The 20766-nt window shown below is 30.6% G+C and overlaps 1 protein-coding gene and 1 long non-coding RNA gene across 2 annotated transcripts; one reads left to right on the forward strand and one right to left on the reverse strand.

Annotated features, from left to right (window-relative positions):
* Positions 1-95: 95 nt before the first annotated feature.
* LOC146943626 (uncharacterized) lies at positions 96-1542 on the reverse strand. The gene is made up of 2 exons (XR_015025642.1): positions 1177-1542; positions 96-739 (listed from the first exon to the last, which is right to left on the reverse strand). It is a non-coding gene; the product is annotated as an uncharacterized LOC146943626 (long non-coding RNA).
* Positions 1543-13112: 11570 nt separating this feature from the next.
* LOC146943627 (pyruvate decarboxylase 1-like) lies at positions 13113-16679 on the forward strand. The gene is made up of 5 exons (XM_085741894.1): positions 13113-13766; positions 14272-14435; positions 14909-15677; positions 15854-16042; positions 16149-16679. Exons 1-5 carry the CDS (start codon positions 13245-13247, stop codon positions 16317-16319), a joined length of 1815 nt encoding a protein of 604 aa, XP_085598020.1. The 5' UTR covers positions 13113-13244; the 3' UTR covers positions 16320-16679.
* The last annotated feature ends 4087 nt before the right edge of the window (positions 16680-20766 follow it).

Consider the following 20766-nt stretch of genomic DNA (forward strand, 5'->3'; position numbering starts at 1 on the left):
AGGTAACGACGTATAACTGTAAATCACAGTTTCACATTAGACGTACATAGATGTTGTGTATCAACTATTAAGCATCTCATTTATAAATCTAAAAATGAAATCAAAACACATAAATAATGTTTTAGAAACAGTGTGAATCCATACAATGTAGACTTACATACCAGATTTAAAAAAAGTGCAGAAACATTGTGAAGACAAATTTCACTTAAACATGAATATAACCTCACTATACCACTCCAATTCTTAAACTTTATACATATTTGAAGCAACTGATCTAGAATATCAAAAACAATCCTATGCTAAAACCCGAGAGAGAACAATCAAAAATCAATTTAATTTACAAAGAAAATTAATTGAATTCGATAGAGAAACAACACCACAATAACAGGCCAGCTACCCCCCAAATCTGTCAAAACAACGCCACTAACAGTCCTGCTGCACAGAAAACAGCATAACACACCTAAACAGAAAACAGAAACAACTCCAGCACACGAAAACAAAAACAGCTCCAACAGCCAGCAACCACACAAAAACATAAAAGCCTAAAAGGCTAACGCCAAGGACCGAAGTGACCAGCCAAACACCAACAAGTTTCGTCTTCATTTTGTTGTCGTTTTTCTATCTTTCAATTTACTTATGAGTCTCGAATGTCGTCACTATGTTTCCTTGTGAATGAATGCATTGTGAGTCGAGCAATAAGCCATGTAGATTAATATTGAACCAGATACATGTTTCATTCCTGAAAAATAAGGTAACATATGGTGAATTGCTGATACGGAACTTCAAAACATGTATTCACTTCAAAATGCCAAAACTGAAAGTTATATAACAAGATTTCACAATTTAATCAAAGCTTGCAAAATCAAATTATTTGTGATAAGCCAGTTTATTGTAACCAATTATTTTACTTTGACAGCATCAAAACAAATTCCATGATAGTAACTCCATAAGCAATTATTCACTCTAAATTAAGCAACACTCAGTTTTATTTTTATCAACAACATACACACAAGCAAATAATGTCTGAAGCAAAACTTCAATGTTGTTATCAACAAAGCACACCCAAAAACATTGCGTAAACACTGGTCTTGCCTATGGCAATTTCTGGAACATAGAAGCACAATATTTTTCGAAAATTAATTCAATTTGAAAGAGATAATTGAAAGAGATAATTACCCAAATTCCATAGAAAATCGATTAAGGAACAGTGACAGCAAAAGGAACAGGGGCAACGAAGTACGGCAAAGGAACGGTGTGACGGCGAAAGGAACGATGACAGAGTCACGGCAAAGGAACGAAGTTGATGAAAGAGAACACAATGGAATTGGGAGAAACACGATGAGTGGTGGGTGTGGTGGTCGCCAGATTCGTAGGGAGAGAATTGCAGATATCGCGTGCGATGATTTGAGGAAGATTGAAATTTCATCTACACGTCATGTACACGTCATGTGCACAGGTAATTCGGGAACCTCTCGGGACACTTTTATCGGGATGTTTAGCATTTTTCTTAATTTTATTCTTTCTGAGATTTTAGTTGCAATGTTGGTGAGAATTGAGATCATAAAAGTTACACGTATACTCCTTCAAAAAAGTTACACGTATACTATGATTTGGGTGATATCTAATTTCTATTATATTTTTTTTTTGGTGAATAATTTCTATTCTTTGTGATATGACCTCAGTGACTTCTTACGTCATTTTCAGTCTTACATTTGTTAAGAAATCAATTAGATTTTTTTAGGTCAAAAGATTTAAATAAAAAAAGTTTTTAAGTCTTACATAGATAAGGTTTTATGTCCAAAGTTATTTTGTGTTTGTTGTTTTTAGACACCTCAAATTCGCTCTCAATTGGGCTATAACTCTTAATTGATTATTTTTGTGTGTAAAATTTGATTGGATTGTATCTCTTGATTGATTTTTTTAGTAAGGTTAACAATTTCGAGGTGCCAAGAAAAAACTATCAAGTCTCATGTGATTGCATTATTTTCCAAGATTAGTCCGAAAATATTCCATTATTTTTCAATCCCTGCTATTTTTTTTTTAAGAAAATGTTTTTCGAGTTGTTACTAATTGATCCTTTTACTCACATTTGCTAAGTCATTACAAGTTCGACATTTAAAAAGTCGTACACGTACTAGTATCTTACTAATTTTATCACGTGAGAATAAATAAATTAAGACATTTATGGTAGTAGTTGAGAGTACTAGGACCTAGTATTCATTCAACTCTTATATTTAAACATCCTAAAAATTTCAAACACTCATTTAACATTTTTTTTATCTCTTTATTTTTATCACAACAACAATATACTACATCTATCACATTGTGTTACCTCTATCTCTTTCTTTCTCAAGATGTTAAATGGTTTTGAGTGTCTACAAATCTTTTCCCGAATTTATTTTCTGCATGGCAAAACCAAAACCATCCATTTGAGGAGGGGACATTAATTAAAAGAGACAAATTCGTACTCTCTACACGTCTTAAAGTTGAAACTTAAAAATTTAGTAGACAAATGATTCCACTTTCTTGTTTTACACTAAAAGCTTAAAATATTGTATCATCTTTATATAATACAAAAGCATATATCTATCATCAACCAATCAAAATGGATCTTTACTCATTCATTTTCTATTAGTCAATCAAAATAAATCATATGACTCATTTATTTTTCATCAACCAATCAAAGTTGATTATGACATATTCTTTCCTATATATAGACAATTTGATTTTCATTATTTTCATCTACCTCTTTCTTCCATAAAAAAATCATTGCTTTCAACCCCATTATCTTTTATTTTATTTATTTATTTATTTCTTATTTTTTTATTTTTTTTATTGTTTTATTGTTTAATTTATTTAACATTTCTTATTCTTATGTTACTTTATATTGTGATTTCTTATGTTGTTGTTATCTTATTCATATTCTCTCTTTTCAATTTTTTTTTTGTGTTTATAAGTTTTTTGTTTTTGACCGGATCTTTAGTTTAGACATGGAAGTCAATCAAGAGAAAAGAAGAAATGCATCACATATCAATCAAAAAATATATCGAGGATTTCTATAACCTTTTTGTTTTATTTTAATCTCTCAATACTCGCAACCTTTTCTATCTATTTATTTTTCTTTGTTTAACTTTTCTTATATTTCTTATGTTTTTATTTTACTTTTGATAATTTGCTCTTTTATACTTTGGTGATTATATTTGATTTTTCTCTATTTTTCCTACTTTATACTTGAGATGGAAACCAGATAGACAAGAAGAAATGCATCTCATTTTCACAAAACATGTTGAATTGATAACTTTGGAGTGACATCTTCCAAATGATCTTCTTTTGAGAGGAAAATGATACTTTTCTGTATATGTCAAAAAAGAAAATCGTTTTTATGGCATCTTTAATTTATTTTTTCGGTAAAAAGTTCATTTTTCTTTAACTAAAAGGGAGCAAGGTGCTATCCTAAAATTTTAAGTGCATTTTAAAAAATAATAAACCCAGTAATCATTTATGTTTTATTTCTTTATCCAAATTAAATATATAAATGAATTCATACAATTATTAAAATTAATACCCTAATTAAAGATTATTAAATTATTATGGTTTTTTAGAGAAAAATATTAATTGTTTTATTCAAATCCATATTTTTGTATTCAATGCATTCATTCTATTATTAAAACTAATAATCACAAATGCTTTAAAACCGACTTCATATTTATCTCTTTCCATAATCTTCGCTTCATCCATCATTTCTACAAAAAAACAATTCTTTCACAACACTTCTACAAACTTGAAAAATTAAATTGATTGATTTTGAAATTGTAATTACTATAATTTAATAAAATGAAAATCAGGTATTTTGACTCAAGTCGTTTATTAACTCCAATTGTAATAACTATAATTTAATAAAATGAAAATCAGGTATCTTTAATTTTGATGTCTTTGACTATAACTATTGGTTTTTAGTTCTCACACTTTTCACAAAACACTTTCGATCTACAATTCATATTATTGAAAGTTTTCTCTAAAATTTTATTTTTTTCTCTTTGTTACATTGTCGTTTTTAGGGACACAAGATTCACGCCATTGTGAGAAGATCTTTGATTTACAAATTTGAGAAGGACCTGCATAAGGGAAAGGTATACTCAATGAGTAACTTTGGTGTTGCTACGAATCTTGGATCTTATCGGACCACAAAGCACGAGTACAAACTCAATTTATTTGTACTATAAGGACATCTTTATTATATACAAATGTGTTCCTAAAAATCAAAAGTACAGCTTGCATCTTCACATTCTAAAGACCATTATGTTGGAACAAAATGTGTTTAACAATGAACCTCAAAGAGTTTTGATGATAACAAGGTATTAAAAATTGTAAATTGGACTAGCTAATATTTGTTCAAGTGTACAGGACCATAGTTAAAAAGTTACATCATTGAGCAAATAAAGAGCAAATGAAAATGAAGCTTAGACGATTCTGAAGGCAATACGCTCCTGAAAGTGGAAAGCGCTCCTGAAGTCAAGCTGCTCCTGAAGAGAGTAAAACGCGCTCCTGAAGAAATAGTGCTCCTGAAGACAAGAGGTCCAGAAGCCACATTATCAGAAGCTGCATCATCAGAAGCTGCATTATCAGAAGCTGCACCATCAGAAGCTGCAGAAGCTGCTTCATCAGAAGCTGCCTCATCAGAAGTCATTTCACCAGAAGCTGAAGATCAACTGGATTTGCAGAAGATTCAAAGATTGAAGAATCTACACTGCAAAAGCTGTCTATTGGACTCGAAAACACAGCAGAAAATTAGTGGAACTTTGCAACGGTCATTTCAAAGGTGTTTGAAGGCATGTGCTTGCAATTTGGACGAAAGCGTTGACATTGTACTATTGTACGAACTGTACAACCACCTTCTCCACTACTCTGTTTTGTGTCCACGCTACAAGACAAGAAAACAGCTTCAGAATACGGCTTCGCCTGCATAGATGTTCCTTTGGATAAGGAATGGATTTCAAATTTGTTCTTCATAGGACAACAACCAAATCAGGCAAAATATCATTGGTGAAAGATCAAGCTTCAACAACGACTCTTTGGTGTGCTGGCAATTTCACAACGTCTCTTTCACACCTCTATATAAATAAGTGAAGACTTAGAGTTTTGGTAATGCAAGAACGCTGAACGAAAGACTCACAACATTTTTACAAGTGCCAAACCTCTGCTGAAATTGTTCTGCATTCACTTAGAATTTCTGTGTCTCAAAGTCATATCTTAGAAATTCTTAAGTCCATTGAGTCTGTATCTGATTTATATTGTGAGCACCTCTGATTGTATATCAAGTGTTCAACCTTAAACAATTTTCTGTGTAATTTTGTTTAGTTAGGAAGTCTCTTGCAGTTGTGCTTGAGCAGGAAGTCTCTTGATTGTGTTCTTGAGCAAAGGAAGTCTCTAGCTTGTGTGCTTGAGCAAAGGAAGTCTCTTGCTTGTGTGCTTGAGCAATTGTAATCAGATATTACTCTTAGTGAAATCACCTTGGAAGTGCAAGGGGGACTGGACTACTTCCGGATTGTGGAAGGAACCAGTATAATTGCTTTGTGTCGTTCTTCTTCTCTCTCTCTGTTTTATTCCGCTGCATTTAGATTCTGATCATCACTTCAGAAGCTGTCTCACTTAGCTTCTGATCAGTGTGTTCAGTTTTTAGGAGAAACGAAGAATTTTTCAAAACACAATTCAACCCCCCCCCCCCCCCCCCCTTCTTGTGTTTTTCTCACCTTCACATTAAAGTCTAATTCACCTCATAAAAAGTTTGCACATGTGATTTTTTTGACAAGAAAATGTGTCTATGTACATACATTAGTATTTTTTATTAATTACCTTATTTATAAGCGGAAAGTTGTAAAAGTCTTATAATGACAAAATTAATTGAATTTTTTATCACTTATTAATCATGTTTCAAAGGCAACCATCAAATTATCATCATTGTTTGATTTCTCAACCAACATGGAGTCATGTACTATTGGCCTTAATTTTCTACCAATTATAATAACTAAAACATCATAGGCTTCAATTATACACTTATTTGTTGACAAGTAAGCCAAATATATATATTTCTTTTACAACAAATATAACTTCCTAACAAGCAAAATCTTAAATGTTTTTCCGCTCAACTTTCAACTAGCATGTTGACGTGACATTTTTCCTTGAGCTTAATTTTCATTTTTTTTCGTTTCTCAAATCTGAAATGTACCATTGATGTCATTGCAAGGACGATTGGATTACTTCTAAAATGCAAGGACCATAATGAGTATGAATATATGTCATTGCAAGGACCTTTGAATTGCTTCTAAAGTTGAATTAATTCAAATTATTTCTGGTCAATTTGTTTAGATAAAATAAACCGAATCCTAAAAATATGTTAGATTATATAATTGATTTAATTATAATGCTATGAACAGTCTCATTTTATTTTTCTACGAAAGATGCAAAATTACGTTAGCATTTAATGTTATATTAATTGTCTAATTCAATGTATTTATTGGTTTCCTTTGATTGAGTTTTTCCATAATGTTAGAGGTTTTTAGTACAAACTCGGATGAAGAAAAAAAAATTAATTTTGTTCTGAGAAAGAAAAATTAATCTAACAACTAATTACTAAATTTTGCCATTAAAAAAAGCTTTTGTTTAATAGGATATCTTTTTTCTTAATTAAATACATTATATATATATATATATATATATATATATATATAACTTTTAACATATGATGACCAATAAAATCTTATGTCTTTTGTTTTAAATAGTATTCTAGACATTTTTTAAATTAAAAACAGAAAATAATTGATATTTTATGTATCTTTTCTAACAAGTTTTCTTAAGATAAAAATTTATGGAGAAAAAACAACAAAAAAACTAGGAGACGTAAACCTAATTTGATAAAAAGTTACGGACATAAATCGAATCCAAGATAAAAGCTAGCATGAACTAAGTTGTATGATCATATTAGGTTAAGAACAACCGCATTATTCTGATTGACACTACATCTTCGTCCAAATCCTTGAGACATTAGATATATGGATCGTCTCCCTTATATGCTTCTCTTCATCTATTGATACATTTAATATGGAATTTTAACTCATATGACAGATTAACATCACTCTCTTTGTTGTGATTTAATGGAAGAAGGTTTATATTCATTTCTTTCATGAGAAAAGAGAAAGTAAATTAGGAACGGAAAGAAGATAAAAAAAAGAATTTGAACATGAAAGAAATGATAATGAATATCTCCATAATCAAAATATTTAATAAGATTTAATTATTTTTATTGAAAATAGCTAAAATTTTATTAAGTTGATCTGATAACAAGGAATATTGGTTTCAGTATAGTTATTATACGATTTGAATAGTTTTTCAATATAATTTTAAATTAAATTGAATTTTTTCAAAGAAAGTTTTGATATTGCTGAAATTGACAGTGTTGAAAATTAAATCGTGATAATTTATAATTAAATATGAGGTTAATTAACATTATTGAAATTGATCTTTCGCATATGATTTATTTTTTTATTGCCTATAAGTTAGATAAAATTGATGATTTAGATAATAATAATAAAAAAATCATCTACAAGAAACCATTTTTTTTGTGTATACCTATGTAACTCATTCATCAATCATCACCCATCATATCATTACCTTAATTTAGCAATCATTAAAATATCTAAAAAATATGCATTTTGTCAACTCAACATAATACATTAGCATTTTTCCATTGTTAAATACCACCAAAGAGCAAAAGTGAATGAATTTTAAATAATATAAAAATATATTTTGAAATGAGTTTTTTATATGTTATATAAAATAATAAGCAAAGGACATTCCAAAACTAACAAAACAATACATCATAGAGTTCGAAGTTATAAGGAAGTCTACGATGAGTTGGATCATTACATTTGTCTAGGACTAAGAGAAATCTAGCAAATGAGATTGACACCACACCATCATTCAAAACCTTATGACATTAGGTATATTGGATTTCTCACTTATATGTTGCTCAATATTTACTCTTGCATAAAAAGTAAAAGATTAACACACAAATGCCACATTAACTTCTTTGACGAAATAGGCAAATAAGGTTTAAGACACAACCTGGTAAAAAAGATGGGTCGATGGCGCTTTTATAGATGGCCGTTTTTACTCATTTCCTTCATGAGAAGAGCGTAAGTAAAATAGAAAAAGAAAGAATATGAAAAAGAAATTTAAACATGAGAGAAATGATAAGGGAAAATAAAGAGTTTTTGATAATTTATGGGTTTGTTGATGCAGTTAAAAATTATTGGGTAACTTTTCTATCTAAATATTAGAATCATTAAAAAAATGTAACATAAATTAAAAATGTCTAATAAACATGTGTTTTATCAACTAAGCATAACACATCTACATTTTTTCTTTTTCAAATCCTACAAAGACCAAAAGTGAAGGAATTTAAAATATTGCTTTGACCAAAAAATAATTCCATTAAAGTGAATGACATAAACAATTTAAAATGTAAGATAAAAAAATTAACATAAATGACACCTAAAAATTAACAGATACAAATCATCGTATTGCTGGAACTTCTTATGAAGCTTGCATTGGATTGTATTCAACATTAGACTAAGAAAAATCACCCAAATGAGATTGACACCACATTTTTATCCAAAATCTTTAGATACATGTATATGAGTCATTTCACTTATATGTTATTCATCATCTACTCTTCCAAGATTAGCGACATAAATCAAATCCAAGATAAAAGCTAGCATGAACTAAGTTTTATGATCATATTAGGTTAAGAACAACCACATTATTCTGATTGACACTACATCTTCATCCAAATCCTTGAGACATTAGATATATGGATCATCTCACTTATATGTTTCTCTTCATCTATTGATGCATTCAATATGGAACTTTAACTCATATGACAATTTTTTTTTTTGGTGTCTGGGGTTCGAACCCTGAACCTTGCCTATATTATGCATTATCTTTGTCAACTGAGCTTAGCTCACGGCGACTCATATGGCAGATTAACATCACTCTCTTTAGTGTGATTTAATGGATGAAGGTATATGTTCATTTCTTTCATGAAAAAAGAGAAAGTAAATTAGGAAATGAAAGAAGATAAAAAAAGAAATTGAACATAAGGAAAATGATAATGAATATCTCCACAATCAAAATATTTAATAAGATTGAATTATTTTTATTGAAAATAGCTAAAATTTTATTAAGTTGACCTGATAACAAGGAATATTGGCTTCAATATAGGTATTATACCATTTGAATGGTTTTTCAATATAATTTTAAATTTTCTTCAAAAAAAAATATAATTTTAAATTAAATTGACAGTGTTGAAAATTAAATCTTGATATTAGAATCATTAAAAAAATATCACATAAATTAAAAATGTTTAATAAACATGTATTTTATCAACTCAACATAACACATCTACATTTTTCCTTTTTCAAATCCTCCAAAAACCAAAAGTGAAGGAATTTAAAATATTGCTTTGACCAAAAAATAATTCCATTAAAGTGAATGACATAAACAATTTAAAATGTAAGATAAAAAAAATTAACATAAATGACACCTAAAATTAACAAAAACAAATCATCGTAATGTTGGGACTTTCTATGAAGCTTACATTGGATTGTATTCAACATTAGACTAAGAGAAACCACACAAATGAGATTGACACCACATTTTTATCCAAAATCTTTAGATACATGTATATGAGTCTTCCTTCAAAAAAAAATGTATATGAGTCATTTCACTTATATGTTATTCATCATCTACTCTTGCATCTATTGTAAAATTTTAACTCAGTAAACACATTAACATCTCTCTCTCTCTCTCTCTCTCTCTCTCTCTCTCTCTCTCTCTCTCTCTCTCTCTCTCTCTCTCTCTCTCTCTCTCTCTCTCTCTCTCTCTCTCTCTCTCTCTCTCTCTCTCTCTCTGTGTGTGTGTGTGTGTGTGTGTGACATACTACATAGTTAAATAAGGTCAAACGGAGGCATATAACATGGTCAAAAAGGTGGATTGATGTAATTTAATGGATTGAGGTTTCTATTCTTATCTTTCATGAGAATAGAGATAGAAAAATTATAAAAAGAAAGCAGATCGTGAAGAATAAATTTGAGATCAAGAGATATGATAGTGGTAAAAAAAAACTAAGAATCATGTGTTTTGTCTATGAGGTTATAAGGAATAGAGTGAATTTCTGGTAATGTTACCGGTTTGTTGAAATAGTTTGAGATATTTGGGTAATTAATTTACAAAAAAAATTAAACTCAATTAAACATCAACGTTTTTTATGGTGAAATCCCAACGAAGACCAAAACTGAAGGAAGTTGAAATAATAGAGATTGATGATAAAATATTACATAAAGAGAAACACAAAAAAACTTCAATTTAATATAAAAATTATACAAACAATGTTGAAAAAACTAACAAAATAATTCATCAAAATATTTAGAGTTTCAAGGGAGCCTAAAATGAGTTAGATCATCTCAAAGCACGCAACTGAGAATGACATCACCTCATCACCCAAAACCTTAAAGCATTATGTATATTGGTCATCTCACATATTTGTTTTTCAAAATTTACTTGCATCTAATGTGGAACTTTAAGTCACAATTAGCACTTTAATATATCTCTCATAAATGTGAGACTCTTGCGTATGAGGTCTGATGACATAGCCAAATAAGGTCAACAGAGGCACAACATGGTAAAAAATGTGGGTTGATAATGGTTTGATGGATAGAGGTTTATGATCCTATCTTTCTTAAAAAGAGAAAGAAAATTAGAAAATGAAAAAATATAAAAAAGAAATTTAAAGTTTTAGAAATGATAAGGGAAAATAGTAGTGCGTGTTTTGTCCATTGAAGTTAGGAATAGATCGATTTACTGAAAATTTTATGGGATAGTTAAAGGAGTTGAAGATTTATCAGTAATTATTTCACCTAAAAAAAGAGTCGATTTAAAAAATATCACATCATTTTAAAATGTCTGATAAGCATGTAATTTGTTATCTCAACATAACACGTCTACATTTTTCTATTACTAGATCCCACCAAAGACCAAATGTGAAGATATCTGAAATAGTAGAGGTTGGATAATTTTTTTCTTTCATGAAAGTGAACATCTAAAAACTAATATTTGATATAATAAAATTAAACTAATGATATCTAAAAACAAAAAAAAATAGTTCATCATAATGTTTGGAGGTTTTAGCAAGCTTATAATGGTTGATCATCACATTTGACCAAGAGAAATCTCACAGGTGAGATTGACACCATATTTTCACCAGTGTTGGGATTGAGACTTCTGTGAGTGCCTAAATTGAGTTGTATGATCACATTAGACTACGAGTGAGATTAACATACTTCATCCAAAGTCTCAAGGCATTACGACATGGATCATATTATTTATATGTTGCTCACATCTACTTTTGCATACAATGTGAAATTTCAACTTACACTTAACACATTAACATCTCTCCATTAAGTGTCAGACACCCCATGTTCATCATCCACCATCTAGCACACTCTCGCTCCCCCACAACATTGAACCATAATATCATACGAACGTTGGGCTTTCTGAAGGAGCAAACACTAATGTGGATCGATACATTGGAGAAAGGGCAACCACACATTGAAAATGAGACTACATTTTCATCCAAAATTTTAAAGCTTAGGTATATGAGTTTTTCAACTTACACTTAACACATTAACATCTCTCCATTAAGTGTCAGACACCCCATGTTCATCATCCACCACCTAGCACACTCTCGCTCCCCCACAACATTGAACCATAATATCATACGACCGTTGGGCTTTCTGGAGGAGCAAACACTAATGTGGATCGATCCATTGGAGAAAGGGCAACCACACATTGAAAATGAGACTACATTTTCATCCAAAATTTTAAAGCTTAGGTATATGAGTTTTTCACTCCTTTGATGTTCAACCTGCACTCTTTCATCTAATGTTGTACTTCAACTGACTTTTGCTACATCGCAATATTATCTCCCTTATGTTTGACGGAATTCTAGCCCGTGCTTGGCACGGGTGTCCATACTAGTTTGATATAATTTAAATATGTGGTTTAATATGTTCAAGGGAGAGTCGAGGGTTATCACAAGGTACCACAACTCTTTAAATATTCACTTAACCTAATTAAGGATGATTTTGAAATTTTTAGATGTTTTTTTTTTTACAATGAGTTAAATAATGAAAAGACATGTATGGTGTCGGTGAGGCATAAAGACACTGAAACTGGCATTGTCCTTACTAATACAGTTATACTCATAACTTCATTCACTATTTAACTCATTAGCATTAGTACTATGCCCATTTCATCACAGCCTGTAACACTTCCAAGAATTTTTTGTTCTATGTTTTAACAAGAAACCGACAATTTTTTAAGATAACTTAAAATACTTCCAACCATTCCATGTGTTTCTTCCTATTTTCACTCAATTTATATTTCTTTTCTTTTATATATTTTTGGTTTTGATTCTTAGTTAAAGCTACTTTTTTTCAAAATATTGAATGTTAAACCAAAAAACAAATTGAATGTTTTTTTTTTGGCGAAAAAAAAACAAATTGAATGTTAAACACGAAAATTAAAATTACATTTTTGTTCAACTGTCCTAACTCAACTGAAAAAATACTGAAATTGTTAAGTTGAACATTAAGTTTGAGGTTTGAGCTCTGACTCCTCCACTTATGTGTGTGTGAGAGAGTTTTCAACGGCGGTTATCATTTCGTTTATCTAAAATATTACACGTATTAGAATTTAATTTAGGACCACTTTTTTTTTTACAAGCATTGAGGACCACTTCTTAACTTGTATTTTATTTTGTCACTTGACTATTAATTTTTGATGCATTTGTCAAAAATTAATTTTTGATACAATTAATTTGATGAAATATAACTCTGAAAGTTGGTGCAGCTATTGTAAACCACGCGATACACACTACCTAAAAAAAAAAAACCACGCGATACTAATTTTCATTCCTACACAAAAAAAGTTCAAAGAGTTCCTATAAATAATAGAGCAATTAGAAGCAAATACACCATTGGCATGCAAATCAAGTTGAACTTTATTAATATCACATTAAGTAGTTGCATTGGGTTGTTAGGATACCTATTCCTTAGAAAAAAAATCTCCATTTAAACACAAAAGTAAACTTTCATATATCAATATTTGTATCTTTCAAGGTTCCAAAAATGACAACAATTAGGAAAAATACCAGTGAGCCTATCAACAACCATGTTGGTTTGAATGGTTTCCAAAATCATGTAACTAATGGTAGTATCCATAATAAACCTTTGTTGGTTACAAATGAGAATAACACCCTTGGCCACCACATTGCAAAACGTTTAGTTGAAATTGGAATCAATGATGTGTTTGCTGTGCCTGGAGATTTTAACCTTACCCTTCTTGATTATTTAGTAGCTGAACATGAAATTAATCTAATTGGATGTTGTAATGAGTTAAATGCTGGTTATGCCACTGATGGATATGCTAGATGTAGAGGTGTTGGTGCATGTGTTGTTACTTTTAATGTTGGTGGACTTAGCATTCTTAATGCTATTGCTGGTGCTTATAGTGAAGATCTTCCAATTATATGCATTGTTGGTGCACCAAATTCCAATGATTTTGGAAGTAACAAGATTCTCCATCACACCATTGGTTTACCTGATTTTAGTCAGGAACTTCGTTGTTTTGAGCCTGTAACTTGCCATCAGGTAACTTTCCCACCAAATTTAAGGATTCCATCTTCAATCAAAATTGGACGATCTAGATTTCAATGTAGACTTTGATTTTTCTTTTCTAAATCTAAAATACGAGCTTGAAAGGTGGACCGTTTAATATTTCTTGATCGAACGATCAATGATGTGGTTGACTGCGTGCAGTCACGAATTGTGACTACACACAGTTCAAATTCTAAATTCAGATGAAATGAAAAATGTCAAGCTGGTCTTGTAAAATCTTCAACATCGATAGAAATAGTTCTTGACGAGGACTCAAACATCCATTAAAATTATCTTAAAAATATTAATTTAACCAACATTCAAAATTTTAGAGGTTCAAATTAATGCTTTTTATTTTAAAGGACCAAATAGGTTTCTGTGTTTTATTCTATGAGTTTTCCCTTCACTCTAAATTAAAGCATAAGATTATAGTGTAAAAATTCAACTGTTATTTACATTCTAAACATGGGTTATTGTATTATTACTGTGATTATTTCAGGTTGTAATAAAAGACATAGAGGATGCACATGAAAAGATTGATACAGCCATTGCAATAGCTCTAAGAGAAAGCAAGCCTGTATATATCAGTATAGCCTGCAACTTGTCTACCATCCCTCACCCTTCCTTCATTGAGCACTCTATCCCATTTTATTTGACTCCCAAGTAAGTCATACATATATATGTGTGTGCGCGCGCGTGCACGCTTCTGAATTTCTTACCAAACTCATATATACCAATGTTTTTGTTTCTTAGTATTCTTCTTGTTATCTACCGCTATCGCTAAATATAAGACCCCATTGAATAAATCACGGCAAATAAAAAAGTTGGTAGTGATGTTGAAATGATAGTGATGAATATAACAAACTGTTAGAACTCATTTTATCTACAACTCATTTTTTCATTACATAGACTCGGTTCAAATATGTGGTTAGTAGTTATGTTGAAATGATAGTGATGAATATAACAAACTGTTATAACTGTTTAATCGTGCAATGAACGTAGTTAACCACATATTTGAAAAACATTAACCATAAATATTGGCATAATGTGTCTTTACATTATCAACAAATTGTGCGTCGAAATAACACAGCTGTAGTAATAATTAGGATCCCGATTCCATTTTTTTCCTTCTTCAGATTAACTAATCAAACAAGTTTGGAAATTGCTGTGGAAGCAACAGCAAAATTCTTAAACAAAGCAACCAAACCAGTAATGGTAGGTGGTCCAATGATGCGTATATCGAAAGCTAGTGAAGCTTTCATGGAAGTGGCAGATGCATCAGGTTATGCAATAGCAGTCTTACCTTCAGCAAAAGGTATGGTATCAGAGAATCACCCTCACTTCATTGGCACCTATTGGGGTGTAGCTAGCACTTCTTTCTGTGCAGAAATTGTTGAATCTGCTGATGCATACCTATTTGCTGGTCCATTATTCAATGATGTTATCACAATGGGACACTCACTACTAATCAAAAAAGAAAGAACAATCACAGTGCTTCCTAATAGAGTTGTTATTGGAAATGGGCCTACTTTTGGAAATATTTCAATGAAGGAATTTTTTAAAGCGCTTACGAAAAGACTCGAACACAACGCGACTGCTATTGAGAACTACAAAAGAATTTTCATACCAGATGGTTTTCCAGTTGAATGTAATCCTAAGGAGGCTTTAAGAATCAATGTTTTGTTCAGACACATAGAAAAAATGTTGTCATGTGACAGTGCTGTGATTGCTGAATGTGGCGATGCTTGGTTTAATAGTCAGAAGTTGAAACTTCCACAAGGATGCGGGTATGAATGTCAATTGCAATATGCATCATTAGGTTGGTCAGTTGGTGCAACTCTTGGTTATGCAAAAGCCAATCCTCAAAAGAGAGTCATTGCTTGTATTGGTGATGGTTGTTTCCAGGTGATTCAATTTTACTCTTTGAATTGATCATACTTTAGTCAATATTTTTTTCTTACTTAATCTCTAATGAAGACGATAAAACTCCGAGTATAACATTGTAAAAAGATAAGTTATGATATGATACGTCTCACACCTTACTAGTCAGTTTCATAAGGATGAATTAAATTGTACTACAGGTGACAGGACAAGAAGTCTCAACGATGTTGCGATGGGGACAAAATGTCATCATCTTTCTAATCAACAATGGTGGTTACACAACTGAGGCAGAAATTCATGATGGGCCTTACAATGTGATAAAAAATTGGAACTATGTTGGACTAATTGAAACAATTGACAATGGTGAAGGCAAGTGTTTTACTGCCAAGGTGAGACAATCTTAAAAAACACTTGTAAACATCAATTAAGAATATCAAATTCATATATAAGCTTTTAACATTAATGCCAAACTATGTATTTATTATCTACTTGTAGGTGCATTGTGAGGAAGAGCTAATAGAAGCAATAAATACAACAATGGAGAGTAAAAAGAATTGTCTATGTTTCATTGAAGTGGTTGTGCACAAAGATGATACAAGCAAGGAACTGCTTCAGTTGGGAAATAGGCTAGCTGCTCTCAATGGACGTTTGCCTCAAGATAACTAAAGATCATAAATATCTAAGTACATGTTTAGCATCATGGTATGTTTGACGAAATTAAAGTGACAACGTGATTTTATTGAAGCTCAAGAAGTGTAGTCTTGTTGAAATAATAGTGGTGCACCGTAATTCCGGAAATTCACCGTCAATCCAAACATGCATTTAAGTTCTTCAGTAGGAATAATATGTTCGGCTATATGTTATCCATCAGAAGGAGAGTTGCCTGCATGGTTTCACATTAGTTCTTGATTCAATTGCTAATAAGAAAATGTTTCATTTTTTTTTTGTTCATCTCTCAATTCTGCTTTACCTTTAAATTATAGATGGTGTTCTAACCTTTTCTTATTGTCACTATTTCTTTGTATATTTTCGTTTGCCTAGCATCTTTTGTTTTGTCGGATCCTTTAATTTTGTTCTTTCTCTCAGATTTTAGTACTAATGTTGGTGAGAATTGAGATCTATAAAGTTACACGTATATACTATGATTTGAGTGATAGATGTAAGACTCAAATTAAAGGTTTCTTAAGAAATTAAAATGTACCCGTATCTTATAATTTTATCACGTGAGAATAAATAAATTAAGACATTTCAGATTACTAGGACCTAGTATCATTCAACTCTTATATTTAAACATCCTAAAATTTCAAATACTCATTTAACATCTTATTTTTTCTCTCTCTCTTTGTTCTTATCACAATAACAATATATTATATCTATCACATTATTATTTTTATCCCTTTCTTTCTCAAAATGTTAAATGGTTTTGAGTGTCTATGAATCTTTTCCCGAATTTATTTTCTGCATGGCAAAACCAAAACCATCCATTACTTTAGAGAGGGACATTAAAAGAGACAAATTCGTACACTTTACACGTCTTGAAGTTGAAATTTAAAAGTTTAGTACACAAATGATTCCACTTGCTTGTTTTACAATAAAAACTTAAAAAACTGTATCATTTGATATAAATATGTGGTTTAAATATGTGGTCACAAAGTACCATAACTCTTTAACGGTCATCCACCGAACATAATTAAGCACAATTTTAAACCGTTTAGGTGTGTTTAAATATACATATTTAACAAAAGTGATATTTTGACACAAATTTGACATCAAAATTCAACAATAATTTATATGTTCAACACAGTACAAATATGTGGTTAGCTATTTTCACGGTATGGTTAATAATCACAGCTTGGAAGAGTTTTGCTACCCGATGGAGTCTTATTTGACTCAAGATATTAGTATTTGTAGTTGCGCGCAGAAGATATCTGATTCACGAAAAAATTAATCATAACATTTAACATCAATCATAATTTTTCAGATATTCATATATATATATATATGAATGATATTCATTAATCACGGTTTATGTTCAAATAAACTCGCAAACAAAGACTAAGTACATGTTTTAACATCTAAGTTAATGGTGTTGATGATTAATAAATCGCAACACTTCTTTGTTATATTTATTTACCACCAACAAAATATATTTTTTGAACAGGGAAAAATGAGACTTATATTAACAAAAACGTCGCTTCTTCCGCACAAGACGTGCTAAAAGAATACGACGATAATTACACAGAATGTTCAATCAAAATGGAAAAAAAAAAAAGCATAGGGTAATTTATCCTATACCCAAACAAAGAATAGGACAAGTTAGCCAATTATGAACCCTTAACACATAAACTGCATTCGTTGCCTTCAACCACCAGTAAGAATTAATTTGGACCTTTTTGAACAGCTGCTGAATATTAATTTCGATATTATCAAACTGTCTATTACTATGTGCAGTCCATAACACCCACACACTACCACCAAGAAAATATAGTTAATCAAAATATTTGAATTGTATTAACAATACGTTTTAACATTCTTAAATTTGGGTGTAAAATTATTCTTACTCCAAATTTTAGGTAGCCTGGTATACAACCATGAATTTGTTTACAATAAAACAGTTGGAGTGTACTACGTACGTAATCCTCCAGCTGTATTATATATAATAATGCAGACATAGAGAATGTTAATTTACACAGCTGCAACTTGTCTTACTCCAATCATTCATGTGTAATTCTTCAAATAGTATATAAGAACATTTATTTATTTATGACAAATGTTAACTTGTGCCCTCAAGGACACATGTTAAAGAACTTATTATAGAAATATACGTATCAAAAGTCGTGCAGTCAACTTCTTAAAAGTTAAATTATCATGTTTTCCAATGCAAAGTTACTCATTTTGGGTTCCTTAACATGTACCCTTAAGGCACAAGTTAACGTGACCCTTTATTTAGAGTAATGATATTTTGACATCCATTTGATGACAACTTTGTTGACAACCTTGTTTTTCTCACTTCTTATTGGTCAAAAACAATGGAGAGAGAAAAAGGAAGAGAGAGGATAACAACATCATGTGAGTATGAGAAAGAAAGTTGTCAAAAAGTTGTCAAAAAGTGGTTGTCAAAATATCATTTCTCCTTTATTTATTACCATATTTGTGGAGATTGGTATAACGAGTGTTATTTGAACAACCATATGGTTGACAATTTATGGGACAACTATAATTTACAAAGAAAAAATATGTATCTGTACGAAAATCAAAACAATGGAGAGATAAAATAAAAAATAATGTAAGTATAAGAGAGAAAGTTGTCACAATAGTTATCAGAAAATAGATGTTCAAATATCATCTCTCAACCGATTAATATAAGGTGAGTGTGGTTGTAAAAACGCAAATTGTCGATATTGGTGCACAAGTAGGACGAAACATATAACCACACAAGTCACATTCATTTTGCTTCCCATCCCATCATCCACCGCCCCTTTGTTTTTCCTTTTTTACTATTCACTCATTCTTGTTTACACCATAAATATACTTACTCCATCGTTTTAAAATGAGTGCCGCTTTAGGCTTTGGCACACAGATTAAGAAATGGAATGAAATAATCATTGGATTTAACGCTTTTACTAAACTGCCCTTACTTTATAAGAAAAAGACAAAATTAAAGTTGCATTGAAAATTGTGTGAGAGAAAAGTTGGAGTATTTATTTAGAGTAAAGTTGGAAGAAAAAAATTAAAGTTGTATTGGAAATGTAAAGTGACATTCATTTTGAAACAATTTTTTTAGCTAAAGTGACATTCATTTTGAAACGGAGGGAGTAGTACTTTTTAAGTTTAAATATGTGGTTAGTTATATTTATTAGATGATTAATTTAAATACTAACGTTGAAATTTGTTAACCATCATTTTGAGATGTTTAACTGTCAACTTGAAAACTGTAGTTAACTATGTTTGAATTTGTGGTAAATGGGTTTTAATACCTTAATCATTTAGGGAAGTTTGGTAGTTGAACCGATTTAAGCTAAAGATTTAAGGAGTTGGAGCTTGCGGGTTCAAGTTCGGACCAATGTGAAAAAAATACTAATCTTACAATTGATTACTAACATTGACCGTTTAAAAAAAATACCTTAATCATTTACTAACATGATAGATAAACTAATGTCCTCATGAGCTTAGCACATTTGGTAAGGGATAGTGCACAATATGTGCAGGGGCGAACTCCGGACACCCCACTTATTCATCTTTAAGGTGAATTTCTCTAACCATTAGGTTACTTGACAAAAAAATAAATAAATAAACTAATTAAACTCTCTACTTAGATTATTTTCGTGAAACTTGTTCAAATTTGATAGTTCAAATAACAAAACCGTTTTTCATGTTAACCCTTTTGTTCTATTAATAACTACTGGTGGCGTTTAATTTGGGAAATCAAAGTTCTTTCCCATGATGGTGCAGTTCAACTATCCTCCGTTCTAAATCATAAGTTATTTTGACCATTTCACACAACTTAAGAAATATAGTTAATTTTGCATAGGAAAAAAATTATGGGTTTTTACAAAATTATCTTTCATTGATTGTATGAGAGATAAGTTGACGAATTTTAAGAAAATAAAATAATAAATAGTTAATTGTATATGAAAAATAATATTCATATTTCATTAGTATACTAAAACGACTTGCAATTTGTGACAATTTTCTTTCTTTCTTTCTAAAACGATCTATAATTTGAGACAAGAAAATATTAGATTTTCTCCACACTTTCACTCTCATTATTAATTAGTAATAAACTAAACCTATATAAGGCCAAGTGGCATATTTTTAATCATAAAAGGAATGTTTTTGTGACATAATAATATTGAATAACCAACTAAAAGAATAAAAAAGTGAGCTGAAAATGAAAAGACATGTATGGTGAGGCATAAAGACACTGAAACTGGCACTGTCCTTACATATACAGTTATACATACATTTCTATCATCCAATCCAAATCTAATATACTCATTAGCATTAGACTATGTGCAATGGGAGTGTTTAACCTGACAGTCAACAAGGAAAACCAGTGCAATGGCATGTTGAACCTCTGTTGAATGAACTGCTGGATGAGAGAGAGGATTAA

The sequence above is a fragment of the Medicago sativa genome, chromosome 2 (genome assembly GCF_051527215.1).
Source record: "Medicago sativa cultivar Bolivia chromosome 2, Bolivia_mono, whole genome shotgun sequence".
Lineage (NCBI taxonomy): Eukaryota > Viridiplantae > Streptophyta > Magnoliopsida > Fabales > Fabaceae > Medicago > Medicago sativa.